The sequence below is a fragment of the Manis pentadactyla genome, chromosome 10, assembly GCF_030020395.1.
Source record: "Manis pentadactyla isolate mManPen7 chromosome 10, mManPen7.hap1, whole genome shotgun sequence".
In the NCBI taxonomy this organism is placed as follows: Eukaryota; Metazoa; Chordata; class Mammalia; order Pholidota; family Manidae; genus Manis; species Manis pentadactyla.
Window position 1 is genome coordinate 94627007 of NC_080028.1, and position 20963 is coordinate 94647969.

The window sequence follows — 20963 nt, forward strand, 5'->3', positions numbered from 1 at the left end:
GCAAAACGGAAGGAACAAAATAGCAGCAGACTCAGAGACTCCAAGAATGAACTAGTGATTACCAAAGGGGAGGGGTGTGGGAGGGCATGTGGGGAGGGAGGGAGAAGGGGATTGAGGGGTATTATGTTTAGTACACATGGTGTGGGGGATCATGGGGAGACAGTGTAGCACAGAGAAGGCACATAGTGGATCTGTGGCATCTTGCTGCCCTGATGGACAGTGACTGCACTGGGGTATGGGTGGGGACTTGATAACATAGGTAAATGTAGTAACCACATTGTTTTTTCATGTGAAACCTTCATAAGAGTGTATATGAATCATACTTTAATGAACAATTAAAAATAAATAAATAAATGGAATCGTACAATCTGCACTCCTTTCAGATTGGTTCCTTTTCAATAAGCATAATGTTTTCAAGTACTTCATTCTTTTTATAGCTGAATACTTCACTGAGTGTATATACCACTTTTTGTCTGTCCATTCATTCTGCTCTGAACACCTTGCATTAAGTTTTTGTTTGAAAACCTACTCTCAATTATCTTGGGTATGTACTAAGATTAGAATTGCTGATAAAGTAACTCTTATTATATGGTAATTCATATAGGGCAATTTTATGTATAACTTTTTGAAGAACTGCCAATGTTTTTCCACAGTGGCTTCACGATCTTACATTCTCCTTAGCAGTCTATGAGGGTTATAGCTTTTCCATGTCCTAGCTAACGTTGTGATTTTTCTTTTTTATTACAGCCATTCTACTGAGTATGAAGTGGCATCTCAATCTGGTTTTGATTTGCATTTCCCAGGTAATTAGTGATGTTAAGTGTGTGCTTATTGGTCATTTGTAGATCTTTAGAGAAATTTGAATCATTTGCCCAATTTTTTAATTGGGTTGTCTTTTTATTGTTGAACTATAAAAGTTCTTCATCTATTCTAGATACCATACCCTTATCAGATATGTGATTTACAAACATTTGTCCCATCCTCTGGGTTGTCTTTTCACTCTGTTCATAGAGTCCTTTGATGTACAAAATTTTTAATTTTGATTATGCTCAGTGTATTTGTTTCTTTTACTGACTATGCTTTTGGTGTCATAACTAAGAAATCATTGCCAAATCCAATGTCATGAAGATTTTCCCCCATGTTTTCTTCTAAGAGTTTTATGCTCTTAGGTTTCTGATACATTTTGAGTTAATTTTTGTATGGTTTTTTGAACAAGTAAGGAGTCAACTTCATTCTTTTGCATGTGGGTATCCATCCAGCTTTGTACCACCATTTATTGAAAAGATTATCTTTTCCCCATAGAAAAGCACCCATAGGTCTTGGTACCATGTATCAATTGAAAATCAATTAACCATAAATATGAGGGTTTATTTCTGGGCTCCTTATTCCTTTCCATTGGTCCATATGCCTGTCCTTAGGCCAGTGCCGCACCATTTTGATTACTATAGCTCTGTTCAGGTTTCTTCTTGATATATTCTGCTCCCCTGCCCATAATGCCTTTCCTGCCCTTTCAGGCTCTCCCAATCCTTCCTTTCCTTCAAAATGACTTCTACTGCTACACTAATGTCATGGTCCCCCTAGATCTTTCCCCAGATCTTCAAGAGGTACCACAATTCATGTAGAAGTTTGCCTTGCTTTCTCTTCTTTCTCTTACTCTGCATATCCACTCCATCAGCCATCTAATGGGGTCCACCTCCAAAGTATATTCCAATCCATCCTCTTCTCCCTGCCCCGTTTTCACTCTTGCCCCCTTCACACACCAGCCAGAGTCATCTTGCTCCACTCTTCATATTGTATTTGTATTCAAGCATTTCACAAAATGTTCAAAAAGCACACAAGAAGGTGCTTGCTATCATTAATCATCATGGAAATGCACTTTAAAACTAAAATGAGTACACATCCATATTGACAAAATTGTCAGGCAACTAGAACTCTTATTTACTTCTGGTGGGAGAAGAAAATAGTATAACCACTTTGAGATACTGGTGACTTCTACAAAATGAAATTTATGCTGTCAGAGGTTGGGTTCTTCTGGAAGTACATCCTGAGATGGAAGTTAACATCCATTGGCAGAACACTCTTGGGATCAGCACCTATGGAAGGGAAGGAAGCAGCATTGGAGAGAAAATTGGTGTATAATGCAGTCTTAGCAGAGGCCTCAGTCAACCCCAAGGGAGTTTGAAACTGTGATGATCCTTCAGAGTTTAGTAGAAATGAATTTTTGTCTTCCTAGCTCTTTATATTTCTGGTAGCACACTACATCCACTGTTATTAACCGTGCTTTTCTCACTCAACAAAATGTTTTAGATATCATTGCATATTGATACATGGCTTTCTCAGCTTTCTTTAATGACTGCAGAATATTCCTTTGAAGGGAAGTATCATAATTTATTAATAATTCCTGCAGTGATGAACATCTTGTGATCAACACTGCAACAAATAGCTTTTAACATAAGACATTTCCCACTTATGCAAGTCTATCTGTAGATTAAAATCCTAGAATTTCTGGATTGAAGATAGGTTCGTTAGTCATTTTGAAAGATAATGCAAATTTTCCTTCTACAGAAATCGTGCCCATTTTCAATCCTCTTAGCAATGTTTGGGAGTGCTCATTTCTCCTCTATTTCTAAAACACAAACGGGTCATGACATTCACAGCTAATCCCTCTAAATTTCCCACTGTCTTGGGACAATACCCACATTCCTCACCACAGCCTGGAAAGCCTCCACCATTTGGCTCATGCCTCCTCACTTCTCATACCTCATTGAAGCCAAGTGTTGAGGGAGAGCCAAAAGGATCGTTGTAGAAACAGGGATGCCAGCCAGAAGGGGTGGGGGAAACTGGCGTTCCTTTCCTGGGGGCATGTGTTTAGGCAGTGGCCTGGCTGCCCTATGCCCTATCCTGTGAATGTGGGAAGAGAGAATCAGGGAGAGATGGCATGGCAAAAGAATGCCACGAAGCCTGCAGTTGCATTACCTAGGGGGTTGCCATCCAGGATTTGGGGCCTAAGGGGGCTCCTCAAGTATCCCCAGATTAAAGCCATCAGTGTAGATGTGTGGCCGCTTCCAGACACAGTCAGCAGGGGGAAGTATTACGCTTCGAGACGGGATCATTTCTGCATCAGACTGGAGGATCCCTGCCCAAAGCGGTCCACCAGGGGGCAGTAAGGACGGGTTTGGAAGCTGGAGACTGGCTAAATGAAGCTGTGCCGGCAACTGAAAACCAACGTCACTGTGCCCCGCGGCCATCTTCAGGGGACTGAGGAGGAAAGAGGAGAGGGTGGCCGATTAGGGGCCGCGCCGCTCAGTGGGCCCAGCCAGAGAAGCTGGGACCACTTAGGAGGGCCAGAGAGACCTGTTGTCCTGCACCCCTGGACACCTGTGGTGGGTGGGCGAGGTCCAGTCCCCACCTTACCCCTAGCCCCCACCCCCACCCCGTGCCCTGCAACTGTTCTGCCTTTTGCCCAGGTGCCTGGGCGTGGGGGCCAAATCCAGGAACACCCCAGCCCCACCACATTGGGTGGTTGGCACTAGACCCAGAGCTGTCCCAACTGTGCAGTGAGCCATCTGGTGCTTGTTTACCACCTCTTCTAACAACCTTTTCTTCCTGGAACAGACACCAGCTGTATAGGAGAGAAATTAACAAATATTTCTGAGCACTGACTATGTGTCAAGCTCTATTCTAGGTGCTGGGGAATATAGAGCAGGTCTCGGCCTTCAGGGAGCTTATAGTCAAGTAAGAGTGACAGACAGTCAGACCAGTAAAGACACCAATAGTTGAGATCATTTGAGACTGCAGCAAGTACACTGAAAGAAGTACCAGGGAGAGGATCTGGGAAGGCCCTTCTGAGGAAGCACCATCTGAGCTAGAGACCTGATGGCTGAGAAGGAAGCCACCATACTAAAAGTCAGGAGAAGGAAGTTTCAACAGAGGAAAGAGCATGTACAAAGGCCCTGAGGTGAGAAAGGTTTTGGCTTGTTTGAAAAACAGAAAGACCAGTGTAGTGAAATGAAGGAACGTATTCATTTCCTGTGGCTGCTGTAACAAATCACAACAAACTTTGTGGCTTAAAATGACATAAATTACCACTTCATACCCATTAGAAAGGCTACTGTCAAAAAAACAAAAGAACAGAAGTTGACAAGGATGTGGAGAAACTGGAACCCTTGTGCACTCTTGATGGGAATGTAAACTGGTACAGCTGCTGGGGAAAACAGTATAGCAATTCCTCAAAAAGTTAAAAATAGAATTCCACTTCCAGGTATATACCAAAAGAATTGAAAGCTAAGTCTTGACAAGATATCTGCACACCAGTGTTCATAGCAGTACTATCCATGGTAGCCAAATGGTGGAAGCAACCCAAGTGTCCACTGAAAGATGAATGGATAAATAAAATGTGATCTGTCCATACAATGGAATATTATGCAGCTTTAAAAAGGAAGGAAATTCTGACACCTGCTACAACATGGATGAACTTTGAGGACATTATGCTAAGTGAAAAAAGCCAGTCACAAAAGGGCTACTACTGTATGATTCTATTTATATGAGGTCCCTGGAATAGTCAAAATCATAGAGACAGAAAGTAAAATGGTGGTTACCAGAGGCTGGGAGGAGTGAGGAATGGGGAGTTTGTGTTTAATGGGCACAGAGATTCAGTTTTACAAGATGAAAAGAGTTATGGAGATGGTGGTGGTGATGGTTACACAACATTATGAATGTATTTAATACCACTGAACTGTACACTTATAAATGGCTAAGATAATAAATGTTATGTGTATTTTACCACAATAAAAATTTGAACACTCCCAAATACATGATCTTACAGTTCTGGAGGTTAGAAGCCCAAAATGGGTTTTACAGGGCTAAGATCAGGGTGTCATGAGAGCTGTGTTCCTTTCAAAGACTCTAGTGGGGAATCAATTTCCTTGCCTTTTCCAACTTCAAGACATTGTTTCATTCCTCAGCTGGTGCCCCCTGCCTCCATCTTCAAAGCACATGGCTCCAACCTCTGCTTCTATCATATTGCCTTCTCTCTGTCTGACCCTCCTGCCTCCTTAAAAGGACTCTCACGGTTCTATCAGGCCCACTCAGAGACTCCAGGTAATCTTCTCAAATGAATATTCCTAATTTAATCACATCTGTAAAGTCCCTTTTGCTACATAAGGTAAGATAAACATAGGTTCCAAGGATTGGGATGTGGACACCTTTGGGGACCATTATTCCATCCCCCACAGGGAATGCAGAGCGGCAGAAGATGAGTTGAGGAAGGTTAGCAAGGAATAGGACACATGGGATGGACCTAGGGTCTTAAAAGTTGTAATCAGGGCAACAATGACTCCTGATTTACTTTGTAAAAAACCACTCTGGCTGCTGGGTGGAGAATGGGGGATGGAGAGCATTTGCTCATAGATTTGATTGAGAAACGTCCGTGTTGGTGTGTGTGCTCCCTAAGAAGTCATGTATCTGCCAGCCTCAAAGCCTGGCCCATGGGAAACCAGACACTCTCCAAATAGGAGGAGGATGCCTGTTATAACTAGTAACAGAGGCATGTCTGAAGTACAATTGAGGACCAAGGGAAAAGTGGATAGGACAAAAATGATTCACGTCCCAAGGTGCCCCATCCCTGTGCCTGCCTGCTGAAGAAGGCTCTGCTTTACTCATTCCCGATCTCTACTCCCTGAACCTAAAGGGGTTTCCTGAAGGCATAATGGGAAAAAATGAGGAGAGGGAGGAAAATCGGAGAGACAGAAGACTGTTGGGTGCAGGGAGTTTTAGTCCCTGCATTAAACTACACAGCCCTGGGCAGTAGGACATGTGAAGTCACCACAACTCTCGTTCTGCCAGGAGACCAAATGTGATTAAGTCCTACAGCTGTCAGCCCTCCATATGTGTTTGTGTTTGCTTACAGAGTCTGAGAATTGAGGATCTACAAAGAATGCATCTAATTCCACCTCCAACCTGATGCTTGAGTATCTCTTCAATATTCCCATCAAGTCACCAGATGGTCTCTGCTTGCACACCACTAGTAACAGGGAGCTCACTGCCGATCAAGGCAGCTCATTCCATGGATGGACAACACAGACTCTTGGGCAGTTCTTTCATAAGTCAAGTGTGTCTCCCCATCTTTTCTACCTTTCTGCCTCAGTGCTCCCCTTTAGAGAAACACAGAATAAAGCTACTCCCTGTCGTCCAGGGAAGGCCTTCAGATAGTTGCAGCCAGTGGTCAGGACCCCTGAAGCTTCTCCAGGGAAGTCTCTCTGACTCCTTGAATTGTCCCTCATCAGATATGAAGTCCTCCCTTCCCTCCCAAGCCTGGGCCCTTTGTTAGACAAGCTCTAATTTTCCACATCTTTTTTAGAGTGTGTGTCTGAAAGTAGATCATGAACTCCTGGAGTGACCTGAAAGGCAGAGAGAAGGGACCACCACCCACTTCTTCTTTCCAAGCCCAGGTTTGGGTTCCAGCAGCCCATCACTAAGTTTAGCAGCTCCACCACACTCCTGATTCATATTAATAAGTTTGCTTTCTGCTGAGTAAAACTTTCATTTGTTTTCCTGCCCACTGTTACATCATGAGCAACATTAGTTTAAATATATGCGATATTCATTTAAATCTGCCCCATTGCTTTATATTTGTATATGGAAAATTATACGGCGGTATTTTAGTACTAAACCCAAAAGATACAAAGAATCTAAGATTCTCTTCCTGACGCTCATGGAACACAGACACTGCCAGAACTCCAGAGGGAACAGCATAGGGCCTGGATGTCCAGCACAGGGAGTGAAGCATTTGTTCATTTTCCAGTAGCCTCTGTGGCCCCAGGTCAAATTTACATACAAGTAACAGTAGGCAGGATTGTCAGGAGAAATAGTGGGAAAAAAAGGCAGAAATTGGGGTCTAGCAAACCCAGATTTCAATCCTAGTCCTACCACTTCCCAGTTGTGACCTTGGGTGAGTTACCTCACCTTCTGGAGCCTCTGTAACCGGGGGAAACGATACTCCAGTTGTCTACCTTAAGTGAGGGCACTTTCCAACTTGAAGTGCTGAAATTGACTTTCATTATTAAAGCCTAACACTTCAGTCCCTTCAGTGGAATTCCTCTCATCTCCTGCCCCTACCTCTCCAATCCAGCCACCTAAGCCTGCCGCATCTGTACTCTGGCCAGTTCCAGGCCATGGCAGTGGAAGGACCGGAGTTTTAATTGTGTCTTTGCCATTTAACTCAATTACTCAGGACCTCCCCAGACCTCAGTTTCTTCATTGGTATAATAATACCAATATAATGGGAATAAACAAGATGAGGGAGGATTTGCGTGCGAAAAGGCTCTATAAGACACAAGGCACAATAATCATGAGGCATCTGAACAGTGACACAGAGAGCCCAGCATCTCCTAAGGCCTTAAGCGGCCGCACACCAAATTCCATCGCGGAGGGCTGCGCAGGCAGAGAGCGCGAGCCAGACTCCTGCTCCCGGGCTGGCGGGCGCGACGGGATTGGGCAGCTCGGCGCGCGGCGGGGTCTCTGGGAGGCGGGGCTTCCGGCCGCCTCCTCCGCTGTTGCCAGGGGAGACAGCCGCAGGGAGGCGGAAGCTGCCAGGACTGTCGTTGCCGAATCCGGGCAGCGGGGCGGTGGCGGCCATGGCGGTCTCTGAGCTCGGGTGTCGGAGCTGGTCCTTGTTCCCTGAGGTGCCATCCGCCACCTTCTTCACCGCGCTGCTCTCGCTGCTGGTGTCCGGGCCCCGCCTGTTCCTGCTGCAGCCGCCCCTGGCGCCCTCGGGCCTCTCGCTGCGGTCCGAGGCCCTGCGCGACTGGCAAGGTGAGCCGGGGCGGGCCGGGACCCTGGGCTGCGACCTCCCAGCACCCGCGCCATCGCGCCTCACCTGCAGCCACCCGGCCCGCACCACCGTCCTCCCCACCCGGAGTACCAGCTGCATATACCACGACTTTGTGGCTCCAGAGCCCCACCTTCGTCATCACTGTAATCCTTCCCGACCCGAATTTGTTCCCTTGCCTGTAGCCACCAGACTAGTCAAGACCCCTACGCCATTCGCTAACAAACCGGTTTCATTCACCCATGCTCGCTGTCCGAGGAGCATTTTTCGTCTCCCCCTCCGTCGTCACATACCTACGTCTGCTTTAGGGCCTAACCCCCACTAAAAAAATTTCTCTAGCGTCTTTAGACAATTGAGCTTCATCTGTGGCTACCCCTATAAGCGCCCTGGCCTCTTGGGTTTAGAATTTCTTCTGCCTATTCATTTGTATCTTAATCCTGACTCTGATTCCCAGCTCATGGGGACATGGGCTATCTTTGCCTTTGAGAGAGGTGTGTAATCGGGGGAGGATGATAAATTTTTCAGACCAGTTAGGTATAAACATCCGCTCATAAAAGAAATTCCTAGTCTCTGTTTCTTCCCCATTCTTTCTGAGGAAGAAAGTGGGAAATTTGTATAGCTGTTGCTGTTTTGCAAAGCACACTGGACATGTATTAATTTCATTTAATTCTCAGGATGATCCCATGACGTAGACTTTGTTATTACCCATTATTTTAATGAAACTGAGGCTTATATGGAGAATCCCAGAACTACAATTGCAATAAGAATCCAGATTTTTATGTGATGTTTTGGAATGGAAACCTTGGGGTATATAATCCCCAAATGTATAAAATTGCTTCTAGAACCTTCACATTTATACTATACTTGGAATTTCAGTGTTGGAAGTACTCAAGTAATGAAGTGCTCTTCAGATAATGAAGCCTTACAGAGATGGCCTGACTGAGGTATATGGTTCTTAGCCTGCCTCCCTGCTCAGATCTAACACTGTTCCCCTCACCCACCCTACGAACATAGAATACATCTGTCCTCAAACAGATGCAAAGTGCCAGCTAAACTGAGCTCCCCCCCACTTTTTTTCTTTAGTTCACAGCTTCTCTGAGTGTGGGGTTCATGGGTATATGAGTATTCAACATGTAAGAGACCTTCGAAGGCCTTAAGTGTAAGCCTTTTACTTTACATTGATGAAACTGAATCTAGCAGAGCACATGACTTGGCTGAGCTCAGCCAGCCTGAACATGATAGAGCCAAAATTCCTCTCTAAGTCATTATTATTCCAAGTCCAATATTATTATCACCTCACTGGTCCCCTCAAGCCAGTGTTTTGGCCTGCAGGGACATAAAAGTATATAAGAAATGACTGCTTTTAGAAAAACAGAAATGAGATTCTCTGCTGTGTTATTGAACAGAAAGCATCACTATACCTGTAAAATTGGATAAGCACTTTAAAGGAAGACCTCTGAGTTCTATATTCTAGTATTAGTAATCGTTTTATAATCTTTATAGGTGCAAAATAATTCACGGTCCCTTTTTTCTTCCTCTGAACAGCCACTATGGAAGGAGAGGTCAGAATTACAACCGAGGAGACTGGCATACAGAGTCTTAAGTGACACCCACTCAATCCACCCTGAAGCTGTTACAATTAATTAACCCTCAAACTGCCCGGTGAGATAGGTCAGTATAAAAAAGGATTATAAAGTGCATTACAAGTTCAAAGACCATCCCATGCTAAAAGTATTTTTTTCCCACGTGGAAGCAAATCACTGGTAAGACTTGCTCCAGGTGTGGGAAAGAGCAAGTATTAGATATTCACACCTCTGCGTTGAGTCTCAGGCCCTTCATTGTTGCCTGCACTGCTTATCTTGACTCAAGATTGATTTTCACTGGCACTGAGAGCCAGCTACTCCCCTTTCCTAGGTGGGTTGTAATCTGGCTTTCCCTCCTTAGAGTAACCCATTGTCAAGCCTCTAATCCAGATCCCTCTGCAGTTTACAGGCTGGTGACCTACATCTTTGTCTATGAGAATCCAGTCTCCCTGCTGTGTGGTGCTATCATCATCTGGCGCTTTGCTGGAAATTTTGAGAGAACCGTGGGCACCGTCCGCCACTGCTTCTTCACCGTGATCTTCGCCATCTTCTCCGCTATCATCTTCCTGTCATTTGAAGCTGTGTCATCGCTGTCGAAGCTGGGGGAAGTGGAGGATGCCAGAGGTTTCACCCCCGTGGCTTTTGCCATGCTGGGAGTCAACTCTGTCCGCTCTCGGATGAGGAGGGCCCTGGTGTTTGGCATGGTTGTGCCCTCAGTGTTGGTGCCATGGCTGCTGCTGTGCGCCTCCTGGCTCATTCCCCAGACCTCTTTCCTCAGTAATGTCTGTGGACTTGGGATTGGGCTAGCATGTATCCTTCCTAGAAGAAAGTTGTGGAACAGTGACATGCCAAAGGGTGCACCAAGTTGGAGGGTCTTAGGGGTGAAGCAATAGAGCCATGAGCTCAGATGTAGGTAGTTTGGGTTCTAGTTTCAGCTTTGAAAACCATGTGGCTTTGGACAGGTCACTTCTTTTCTGTAGGCCAGGATTTCCTCACCTGGAAAATATCAACGTGGCTATCTCCTCACACCAGTTTAGCACTGACTGTTAGTGAAATGCTCTGATTTGATCTTTTTTCTGTGTAAACCTACATTTAACTAGTTAGGATAAGAGTTTTCATTGGAAGAATCTGAAACTCATGAGCAGGAGATAATCCATGAAAGAACTGGGAAACAAGTTTGTTTGTTTCTGGCTTTGTTTGTTTTAGTCTTTTTGTTAGAAAAAACAAACACTTTTTTTAAAGGTGGAGTGGTTTAACCATATGGGTGGTAAAAACATAGGATAACCTTTACATCCTTTGTATATTCAGGCAATTAGGGGGAAAAAATTCTAAAATATAAAGTGGGTTACTTTTTTAAACATCAGAATTGGTTGTGTTGGGGATTAGACAAGATACATTTTTTTAATCTACTCCAATTTGTGATTCTATGAACTATTGGGTTTGTAGTTTACAAACGCACATTGATAACATAGCTATTACTTATTTTTAAATGTTAATTTAAATTCATTAATATTAAACCTCTTTTTCTAATATGAAAATTTTAAACTATAAACTCCCCTAGAAGCACTGCTTTTAGCTGCATCCCCCAAATTTTGGTATGTTGTGTTTTCATTATCACTCAGTTAATATTTTCTAATTTTCCTTGGTATTTCTTCTTTGATCCAAGGTTATTTATAAGTGACTTACTTGATTTCTAATATTTGGTGATTTTCCAGATTTCTTTTTGTTTCTGTTCTCTAATTTAATTTCATGTTGTCAGAGAACATTATTTATAAGATGCAGTCCTTTTAAATTGTTTCTGGCCCAGCATTTGGTATACCTTGGGGAATGTTCTATGTGTACTTGAAAAGAGTGTGCATTCTGTAGTTGATAGGGTACAGTGTTCAGTATATGCCAGTTAGGTCAAATTGTTGATGTTGTTCAGGCCTTCTGATACCTTTTATACTTTTTCTATCAGTTACTGAGAGAGAATTGTTGAATTCTCTAGTGAATATTGTGGATTTGTCTGTTTTTTCCTTTCAGTTCTCGTCTGTTTTTGCTTCAAGTATTTGAAGCTATATTACTGGATGCATACACATTCAGGAGTGTTATATCATCTTTAGGAATTCATCCTTGATCATTATGAAATTGACCCCTTTTAATCTTAGTGCCCTAAAGTGTTCATTGTCTGATATTAATATAGTTATTCCAAGTTTCTTCTTTCTTAAAATTCAGATTTACATGGTATATATTTTCCATGCTTATATTTTTAACATGTTTGTGTCTTTGTATTTAAACATGTTTCTTTTAGATAGCATAGCTGGATCACCAATCTGACAGTCTCTGCCTTTTAAATGGCATATTTAGCCCATTTATATTTAGTGTAATTATTGATCTGGTTAGAGTTAAGTCTACCAGCTTGGTGTTTGTTTTTTCTTTGTCCCAGATGTTCCTTTTTTTCTCATATCCTGCCTTCAGTTAAATCATTTTTTTAGTACTTCATTTTCTCTTCTTTGCTTATTAAACTATACCTCTTTATTTTTTAGTGGTTGCTCTAGAATTAAAAATATGCATATTTAGTTTATCATAGACTATTTTCAGGTAATATACCACTTCATATACAACACTGTACATCACTGTATTTCTATTTTCCTTCTTTCCATCCTTTGTATTATTGTCGTCATACATTTTATTCTACATGTTATAAACCTCACAATACAGTGCTGTTACTTTTGTTTTAAACAGGCAATTATATATTTTTTATAATTTAAAAAGCAACGTTTACCCACATATTTACCATTTCTAGTCCTCTCCATTCTTTTATGTGGATCCAAGTTTCCATCTATTATGTTCCTTAAACTTACACTGTTCCTTCCGTGTATAGTGAGTATGCTCATGACAGATTCTCTCAGCTTTTGGTTTTCTGGAAATGACTTTATTTCACTAAATACAGATTTTTAGCCTTCTTTGATCTCCTTTCACTTTCAAAGATGTCATTGTGTGACTTCTGGTTTGTTTCTGATGAGAAATCAGTAGTCATTTTTATTATTTTATTTATTGTTTCCCTGTTTTATTCTTTCATTGTTTTCTCTGGCTCCTTTCACAGGTTTTTCTTTATCACAAGTGTTAGACTTGTGCCTTGGGGTCGTTTTCTTTTTGTTTACCTGCTTGAAGTTCATTGATCTTAGATCTATGAGTTCAGAGCTTTCTTCAAGTATAAAAAAATTACTTCTTCAAGCATATTTTCCTGTCCTACCTTCTCCTCGCCTAGGGCCAATTACACATATGTTAGACTACCTAATATTATTCAGTGTGTCACTGAGGCTCTGTTTATTTTTTATTTTACACCTTTTCCCCTCTACACTTCAGTGTGGATAGTTCCTGTCACATTGCCTTCAAGTTCAGTGATCTTTTCTTCTGCAGTAGCCACTCTGTTGTTAAACCAATCCAGTTAGTTTTTTATTTCTCATGCTATGTATGCAGCTCAGTAGGTTCCATTTTGCCCTTTTTTAGTTTTCATTTCTGTATTGATATTCTTTAGCTGTTCCTTCATTATGTTTGTTTTACTTTAAACGCATATAAACCTATGTATTTTTAATAGCTGTCTTAAAATACTTGTTTGTCAATGCCATCATCTGTATCATTTCTGGATCTGTTTCTTTTAGTGATTTACCTACTGATTATGAACCCCATTTTTTTCTTCACAAGTCTTGTAATTTTTTTATTTTATGCTGTACTCTGCAAATGCTGTTATCAAGGGCTGAATTTGTTGCTTTCCTTTAAAGTGTATTGATTTTCTTCTGGTAAGCAGTTAATTTACTTGTTAAGGTGTTACTTTTTTGGAGGTGTGCTGAATGCCCTCAGTGTTCAGTGAGATCTCATTATTCTGTCTAGTTAGAACATGGTAAGCATGTCCTTGCCCTGTGTGAGCTCGAGGAGGTGTTAAACTTACAGCTCCCTGATCATTCTTTCCTTGTTAGCTATTCTTTGCCTCCTGGGGAGTTGCAGCCTATGTAGGTGACATTAGTACACATCTGCTAAAGACCCAGGGAACCCCTATCCATGTTTCTGGAGCTCATTCTCTGAGCAGCTCTGACTTCCCCATTTTTTTTACCTATTAATTCCACTTTTTCCTCTCTGAACTCTCTCTCAAGCTCAGCAAAAAATTCTGTACTCTGTTTGGATTCTGTTTCCTGTGCTGTAGTTTGGAAAGTGCCTCCAGCAGAAAGGCAGCTTATCTTGAGACTCACTTCATTTGTTTCCCTTTTCTTAGGTATCACAGTCTGGCAGTATTTGTTGTCCAAAGTCTGAAAACAGTTGTTTAAAATATTGTATCTTGGTTTATAGCTAATTATGGGAGGAGTACTAGTCTAGTGTTACTGTGTCAACAGAGTCCGAAGTGGAACAAATTCTTGATATCCTTCTAAAGTCAGCTTGCACAGCTCTTCCTCCCTTACAGCCTTGGTCATCACTTGGAATCAGTATTTGGAAATATATTGTCCTCCCTGAGAGAATTTAGAAACTGCAAGGCCATTTTTGGTTGTCGCAGCAACTAGGTGCTTAGTGGCCAGTGGCCAGGGATGCTGAATGTCCTGTAATGAGTGAAGTGGTCTAGCCCAGCAAAGAATTACCTTGCTCAGAATACCAGGAGCATCCCAGACATGGATGCTGCCTCAAGAACAACTGTCTCCTGGCACTTCTCTACAGCCTTCTCTCCAACCACCCCCTCTTCTAGCTGCTGCTGCTCCCAATTTAGGGTTCAGCACACACATCCCTTCTCTAGAGAAAGCCTTCTCTGATCTCCCTGGACTAGATGAGGGGCCCCAGCATGGTCTTCCATAGATAAGCTTTGCTTGTCACACTTAGTCTACTGCAATTACATACTCCTTGTCTAGCACTTACTCCTTAGTCCCTGGTATATACTAGACGTTCGGTAAATGTTTGTTGGGTGCACAGAGGGATGGAGGCTGACTTTTTTTTTTTTTTGCTATCATTAATCTACAATTACATGAGCAACACTGTGTTTACTAGACTCTCCCCATCATCAAGTCCCCATCACATACCCCATTACAGTCACTGTCCATCAGCATAGTAAGATGCTACAGGATCACTATTTATCTTCTTTGTGTTGTACAGTCCTCCCCGTGCCCCCTCCCCACATTATATCTGCTAATCATAATGCCCCTTTTACCCCCTTGTCTCTCCCTTTCCACCCATCCTCCCCAGTCCCTTTCCCTTTGGTAACTGTTAGTCCATTCTTGGGTTCTGTGAGTCTGCTGCTGTTTTGTTCCTTCAGTTATTTCTTTGTTCTTATACTCCACAGATGAGTGAAATCATTTGATACTTGTCTTTCTCCACCTGGCTTATTTCACTGAGCATAATACCCTCCAGCTCCATCCATGTTGTTGCAAATGGTAGGATTTGTTTTCTTCTTATGGCTGAATAATATTCCATTGTGTATATGTACCACATCTTCTTTATCCATTCATCTACTGATGGACACTTAGGTTGCTTCCATTTCTTGGCTATTGTAAATAGTGCTGTGATAAACATAGGGGTGCACCTGTCTTTTTCAAACTGGGCTGCTGCATTCTTAGGATAAATTCCTAGGAGTGGAATTCCTGGGTCAAATGGTATTTCTATTTTGAGCTTTTTGAGGAACCTCCATACTGCTTTCCACAATGGTTGAACTAATTTACATTCCCACCAGCAGTGTAGGAGTGTTTGGAGGCTGACTCTTTGTGGCTGCCTGATGCAGGGCAGTTGACCAAGGTGCCATTGTATCACACTGTGGGGAAAGTGCTACCAGAGAGGTCCGCATGGCGCTCACTTGGTCACCTTGAGGCAAGGTGCCTTCTATCTGGGACAAAAGTACAAGAAGATGTCAGTCCCCCTAGAGGGTATCAGGACAGCCTCTGGCCTCAACGCACTGCAAGGACAAAGTGAGAGCTGGCTTGTGACCGACGGCAGGGCTCAGAGGACAGGTGTCCACAGAGAAGGGAAAGTGCCTGCACCTCTGTGCCCTCCCCTGTTGCTGGTTGTGTTCTCTCTGAGCTGCAGGGGATAGAAAGTCAATTCTTGGTTTCCCCTGAGCCTGACCCTCAGTCAGAGTTTATGGTGGGATAAGTACTACTGCCCCTGGAGAGTAAATGTGGGCACCTTGTGATCTCTAAAGCCCTCCTCCCTTCAGCTGCCTCCAATTTTACTTAACATGCCAACCTCAGATGGCCTCACATACTGCTATTCCATAGACCTCTCAGAGCGGGTAGCACTGAAGCTCGACCAGAAGTTCCCCTTCAGCCTGATGAGAAGGATTTCGGTGTTCAAATACATCTCAGGCTCTTCAGCGGAAAGAAGGGCAGCGCACAGCCGGAGGTAAGTTACAGAACTTTTAAATCCTACTCGATGCAATTCCAGGGCCTCTACAGGGTGTGCCTGGTACAGTGCGACAGCGGCTTGGGGGACTGGAGTTGGGCGGGAGGAATAGGGTGTGGGCAGCCCTGGGCCAGAAAATCTGCACACATTATCTTCTGAACACTCTAGATTCTACCCAACTGCTCTGAAGCTGGGACCAGTGGGAGTGGGAAAGGGAAGGCATGTGAAGCCTTTGTACATGATCCTCAGGGACTCCGGGCAGCTGTGGAGGGTGTGGCCATACTCGGTACTGATGAGCATGCTGTGCAGGTCAGATTGGGCCCTGGAGCGTAGCACTGGGGTCAGCGCAGAGCCCATCCAGCTGATTGGTGGCTTGGGACATGGCACAGCCTTGACCTGAGAGGTAGGGTTTGCTTGGCTGCCCAGCCAGACCAGGTGTCATCATTTACCATCTCCCAGGCTCAGGAACTCTCAAGGGAACATGATAGGCCAGGCACCAAAGCTCATGTAGCCCCACTCCTTCCGTTCAGAGAGGAGGCCCAAGGAGGATACGAGTCTTTGTCCAAGTGACACAGGCAGGGAAGCCCAGGCTAGCACTAGGTCACCTGCTCGTCACCCCTCACTTCCTTCCCCCTGCCCTGCACTGTGGCCCTGTGCCCCGTACTCGTTTTGTCCATGCTAGGATGGCATAGCATAGGAGGCCTCGTTTCCTTCTACAACCCCTCTGGAGGAAAGGACTCACATCATGGTGTTGAGATGCTTTGTCAGCTTTCCTTTTCTGCCTTCAGTCAATTATGCTCCGTGCTGGCCTGGATGCCAGATTTTGGCTGAATTGGCCTCCTTACAGCTTATTAAAGGAGGTGGGCACTCCCAGCTGCCAACAGCTCAGGGCCCTTTGACCATTTCTCAAAGGCAGGAAAGGGTACTGGGAAAACAAATGCACACTTAACATTTTGCTTCAGACAAGTAATTCCTGGAGTCTAAATATGTGGCAGACTTCGAATTTAAAGTTAGGTTTTTTGGCTCTTAATTCTTATAGAATCTAGGGGGAACTTAAGGGGTCCTCGGGTGCAAACTGCCACCCTGTGAAGGATCCCCTCTGTGAAGGAATCAGCAGCACAGCTGGTGGTGGTCTCCCGGCATTACCTCACAGCCCCCGGTGGCTGGCGGCCCCCCTCCAGTCAGGCCCTGACAGGAAAGCTCTTACACACTGAATTGGAGTCGCCTCTCTGAAACAGGGACTCCTTGGCGCCGAGTCTGGTCCTGCTTCACCATGACTTGCAGATGTGGGTTGGGGAGATTGTGACTCTGTCACTTCCTTGTCTTCCTTGCATGGCACAGTGCTGGATCCCTCACTGTCCTGGCCTGCTTTGGACAAGCATCAGCAGAACCTGATGCTTTGGGTGGCCTGACATTGGGACACAGACTGCATTTGTGTTTGTTCTGGCAGTTGATGTGGCTACCTGGAGAGCTTTGCCTCCCTGGAGGCCCTGGTGAAGCTTCTGGTAGGCCAAAACCTCTATATTTAAATAACCCCTAAAGTGCTGTGAAGTGTCTTTACCTGTACTTAGACAGCTGTTGTGTAAGGTCAGGTTTTAATGGAAACGTATACAGACGCTGTCCAGTCACCTAACAGAAACATCAAGGGTACTGGCATTCGTTCTGCATATTTGGAACTGCTGAAAAGTTCAGAGGATAAAACCCATCGGCTGTATCTCCATTCACATGGTCCCAGCCCTGTGTGTCTGTGGTGGGGTCTTTAACCCTCTACACAGGCAGCTCCCCTCATCTGTTACTTTGGTTTCTGCCTGCCAGGACTTCGAGCTGTGAGTCTTCATTCTGGAAGTCATGGGTAGAAAATCGCATGACAGAGCCTGGGCCCAAGCCCTGTGTTGGAGCCCTCCCGCCCTCCCCAGAGAGAGGGGGTCTGTTCTTGTTAATAGAATTGCTGTGCCAGCCTCAGAAGCACTGACCTCTCTGGCCTGGTCTTCCCTCCATCTGGTTTGCAGACTGCTCTTAGAAGGTTGCACCTCCGCTCTCAGTCCTGGGCCTTTATCCCTTAATCTTACCATCCTGCTGCAGGAACGTTCATGGGCCCTTCCCTCTCTGGGCATCTTGTTTTCTGTTTGAGGTCTTTCTGCCCATGTGGTACTTGGAGCTAGTTACAGAAAATGCCCAAAGTGTGTGGTAATACAGCACCTCGAGCATTTCCCATGTGGAACCACAGCCGGGGTGCCTGGTGCCTTGGCATTACTAATGGATGACCATTTTCTCTCTTGTTCCATTCCAGGCTGAACCCTGTGCCCGGCTCTTATCCCACACAGAGTGGCCACCCTCACCTGTCCCCGAGCTACCCTGTCGCCCAGATGCAGCATGCCAGTGGCCCGAAACTAGCTTCCTGGCCAACCTGTGCACCTGGGCATATGCCCACCCTGCCTCCATACCAGCCTGCCTCTGGCTTGTGTTATGTGCAGAATCATTTTGGCACAATCCCTAACTTCTCCGGGGTCTACCCAGCTTCCGCGGGTGCCTCCCTGGGGGTCCAGCCACCTGCCCCCCTCAACTGCCCTGGCACAGTGTATTCTGGGGCCTTGGCCACTCCCATGGCTGCAGGCTCCAAGGAGTGCTCAAGGGTCCTGATCCCCTGACCAAGAATTTCTAGGGAAGTTTCCTTGCATCTTGGCTTTCTGAAGAAGATCCTCTCTGAGCTAAGATTTTCTTGACAAAAAAATTATTTATTGAACACCTCTATGTGCCAGGCTCTGCGTTGAGTACTCTGATGTGTGTCCCTACTTCAGTCTCTTTCACCCTCATGACAACGTTGTGAAGTACATGTTATTGTCCCCATTTTAGAGATAGAGAAAGCGAGACGCTCAGTGATTACATAAAGTCAAATGGTTCTGTAGTTGTGCAGCTAGGGCATTCGACTGCAGGCCCAGGGCTCCTCCCCGCCGTCCTGCCTCCCAGAGAACACACGGGAGAGGCAGCATCAGTTGGCGGCAGCAGCCAGTGGCTCGTTCCAGCTCTGTTTCCTTCCCGTCATTGTGTGCAGTGCTTTGTTTATAGCATCTGTGTCTGTGTCTGCCCTTCAGGAGCTGGTGTGCTCGGCAGTTCCCAGGCCCATATACTGTCTGTCCCCTGCAGTGACCCCGTCACCCAACTCTGCCCCAGAGGCAGCAGATGGGCCAGTGTGAGCCACAGCAGCTTGTTGTTTACCTTTGTATAAAGAAACGGCCTCCAGCCTGCCCATGCTGTGTCGTGTCTCTGTGGCCTGCCTGGGGACTGTGGAGCAGGACTGGGGCTGTGATGATGTGGGGTGTAATGGGAAGAGGAGGGGTGCTTCAGGGTTGAGGCTGGCAACAGCTTACACAAGGCAGGGACCTGTCATGGGAATGGGCTTGCAAAGGGAGAGCCAAGAGGGCAAGTGGGAAGCTTCGGCAGCCCGAGGTGACGGCAGCAGGAGGCCCCTGCACCCCTAGGGAGGAGGGGGTGTTAGCTGAGAAGGGCTGCCTGGCAGGACCTTACACCAGGGGGCACATGGACCCTGGCAGTGGTAGTATCTGATGCAAGAGGATAAGCGCCAGCCTCTGCCTGTCATCTGTCTGATCCACCATTGGGGTTTCCCATGAACCAAATTGACCAGGAACCCATTGGCAAGGGAGCCCAGGACATGCTGTTTGCAGGGGTCAGCCCCACTGATGCAGGGCAGGGCAAGGACAGGAATATGACTGAGCCAACAGGTGCCTGCAGCCTGAGGAGAGCTCATGGCTTCTGATCAGCCATCAGCTGGGGCTCCTCAGGGTTTGCCAGCGTGTAGTGTCCACACAAACATCCTAACACATGGCCTTCATTTATTCCAGGAGCTCTGTGGCCTCCTCTGAACTGACTTTTTAATGGTATTAAGCCCTGGGTATTAGAGATGGATAAGACTCACCCACAAGTCCACCCAGCCCTGGGCAGGGCACTGACAAGCATATACCTGGGTGGCCAGCTCGGGGTGAGGGGGATGGAAAGTGAGGCTGAGAAGGTGACTCCCAGGTTGGATTGCGAAGTGTGGGATTCGCCAGCCAAGGAGTTGGGTGTCAGACTGTAGCTGAGTTTTGTCTGGGGTTACCAGAGAAAGTCTGACAGGGCCTCTCCAACCACACCTGGCACCATTCCCACAATGTCAGTGAATGTAGGCTGCTGTGTGTCTAACTTTTCCCTTTCACTCCAGGAAGCAGGTGAGGGACACCTGCTCCTGGTATGGCAGGGTCACATCCCTTGTGTGGCCCTCCTGCATGACCTGTCTAGCTGGGGCTGCAGAGGCCGTGGGCCTTGGGGATGGTTGGATCGGAGGGCCCTCTCACAGGTCCCCAGGTAGCAGAGCCATGAGGGTCCTTGTCCTCAGAGGCCATTCGGCCCCAGCATCTCCTGCTGGTGTTACTAATGGGGTTCCAGGGAGGCAGTAGCTCCTGAGCTGGGCCCCTGCCATAGCTGCTGCTCTGAGACTGTTCTGTCTGTTCCCCTGGACTTTCCTTGGCTGGCCACAGGGCATAGCAGGCATCCTGGAGCTTGCTCAGGGGACCATTTCTCCCTCTGCATTTTAGAGAGGACCCCAAGCCCATCCCCCATTTGCCTGTTGAACCAGCCACTAGGGTCCCATGTCCGCAAACAGAGTGTGCCAAGCCTCGGGCCAGGGATAGAGATTGAGGGAAACCTAAGGATAGAACAGAGGCTGAGGGAGGACAGAGAACGGCCAACAGAGCTGATACCTAATAAAAACCTGTTGAATGAATGGATCCTGCCCTTGGGGAGCTCAGCCTGGGGGTGGGGGAAATGGACAAATAAAGAATTGTAATACAGCATTGCTGTTCAGGCGCTCAGGCCCCCTATAGAGCTGGGACTCAGTCGGATACCAAGTGTACCCCCTTCCACGGAGAGATGGGGAGAGATGTGGGTCTTTGAGGCCAGGAATGAGGAAGGCACTAACCATGTCCTCTGGCTGTTAGGAGAATGAAGAATATGGCATGTTCAGCATAAGGGAAAGCTATTATTCCCTGCACATCAGAAACCTTTCCCTAGGTGAGGCAGGGCCCACTGCTGGCAGAGAAGCGTCTAGACTTTGTCCAATTTCCCCACTTTGTCAGCAGGGGGCAGCGGAAGCAGAATGTCCACAGTGGTGGCCTCTGCAGACCTTCCCTGGGGCGGCTGTGTCC

The 20963-nt window shown here is 45.8% G+C and overlaps 1 protein-coding gene across 3 annotated transcripts; it reads left to right on the forward strand.

Annotated features, from left to right (window-relative positions):
- Positions 1 to 7549: 7549 nt before the first annotated feature.
- On the forward strand, positions 7550 to 19010 carry RHBDD2 (rhomboid domain containing 2). 3 transcript variants are annotated; one of them, XM_036905440.2, is made up of 6 exons: positions 7676 to 7812; positions 8705 to 8772; positions 9374 to 9499; positions 9814 to 10221; positions 15615 to 15765; positions 18056 to 19010. In XM_036905440.2, exons 4-6 carry the CDS (start codon positions 10059 to 10061, stop codon positions 18411 to 18413), a joined length of 672 nt encoding a protein of 223 aa, XP_036761335.1. In that variant the 5' UTR covers positions 7676 to 7812; positions 8705 to 8772; positions 9374 to 9499; positions 9814 to 10058; the 3' UTR covers positions 18414 to 19010. The 3 variants fall into 3 exon arrangements, with proteins under 3 accessions (XP_036761334.1, XP_036761336.1, XP_036761335.1); XM_036905441.2 differs by lacking the exon at positions 8705 to 8772 and having other exon boundaries at positions 7632 to 7812; XM_036905439.2 differs by lacking the exons at positions 8705 to 8772; positions 9374 to 9499 and having other exon boundaries at positions 7550 to 7812.
- The last annotated feature ends 1953 nt before the right edge of the window (positions 19011 to 20963 follow it).

Excerpts from the sequence above, each read along its gene's own strand:
- RHBDD2 (XM_036905439.2), top strand. The coding sequence starts at position 7,635 with ATGGCGGTCTCTGAGCTCGGGTGTCGGAGCTGGTCCTTGTTCCCTGAG. Across the intron at positions 7,813-9,813 it reads GGCCCTGCGCGACTGGCAAG|TTTACAGGCTGGTGACCTAC; the intron begins GTGAGCCGGGGC and ends ATCCCTCTGCAG. Across the intron at positions 15,766-18,055 it reads AGGGCAGCGCACAGCCGGAG|GCTGAACCCTGTGCCCGGCT; the intron begins GTAAGTTACAGA and ends GTTCCATTCCAG.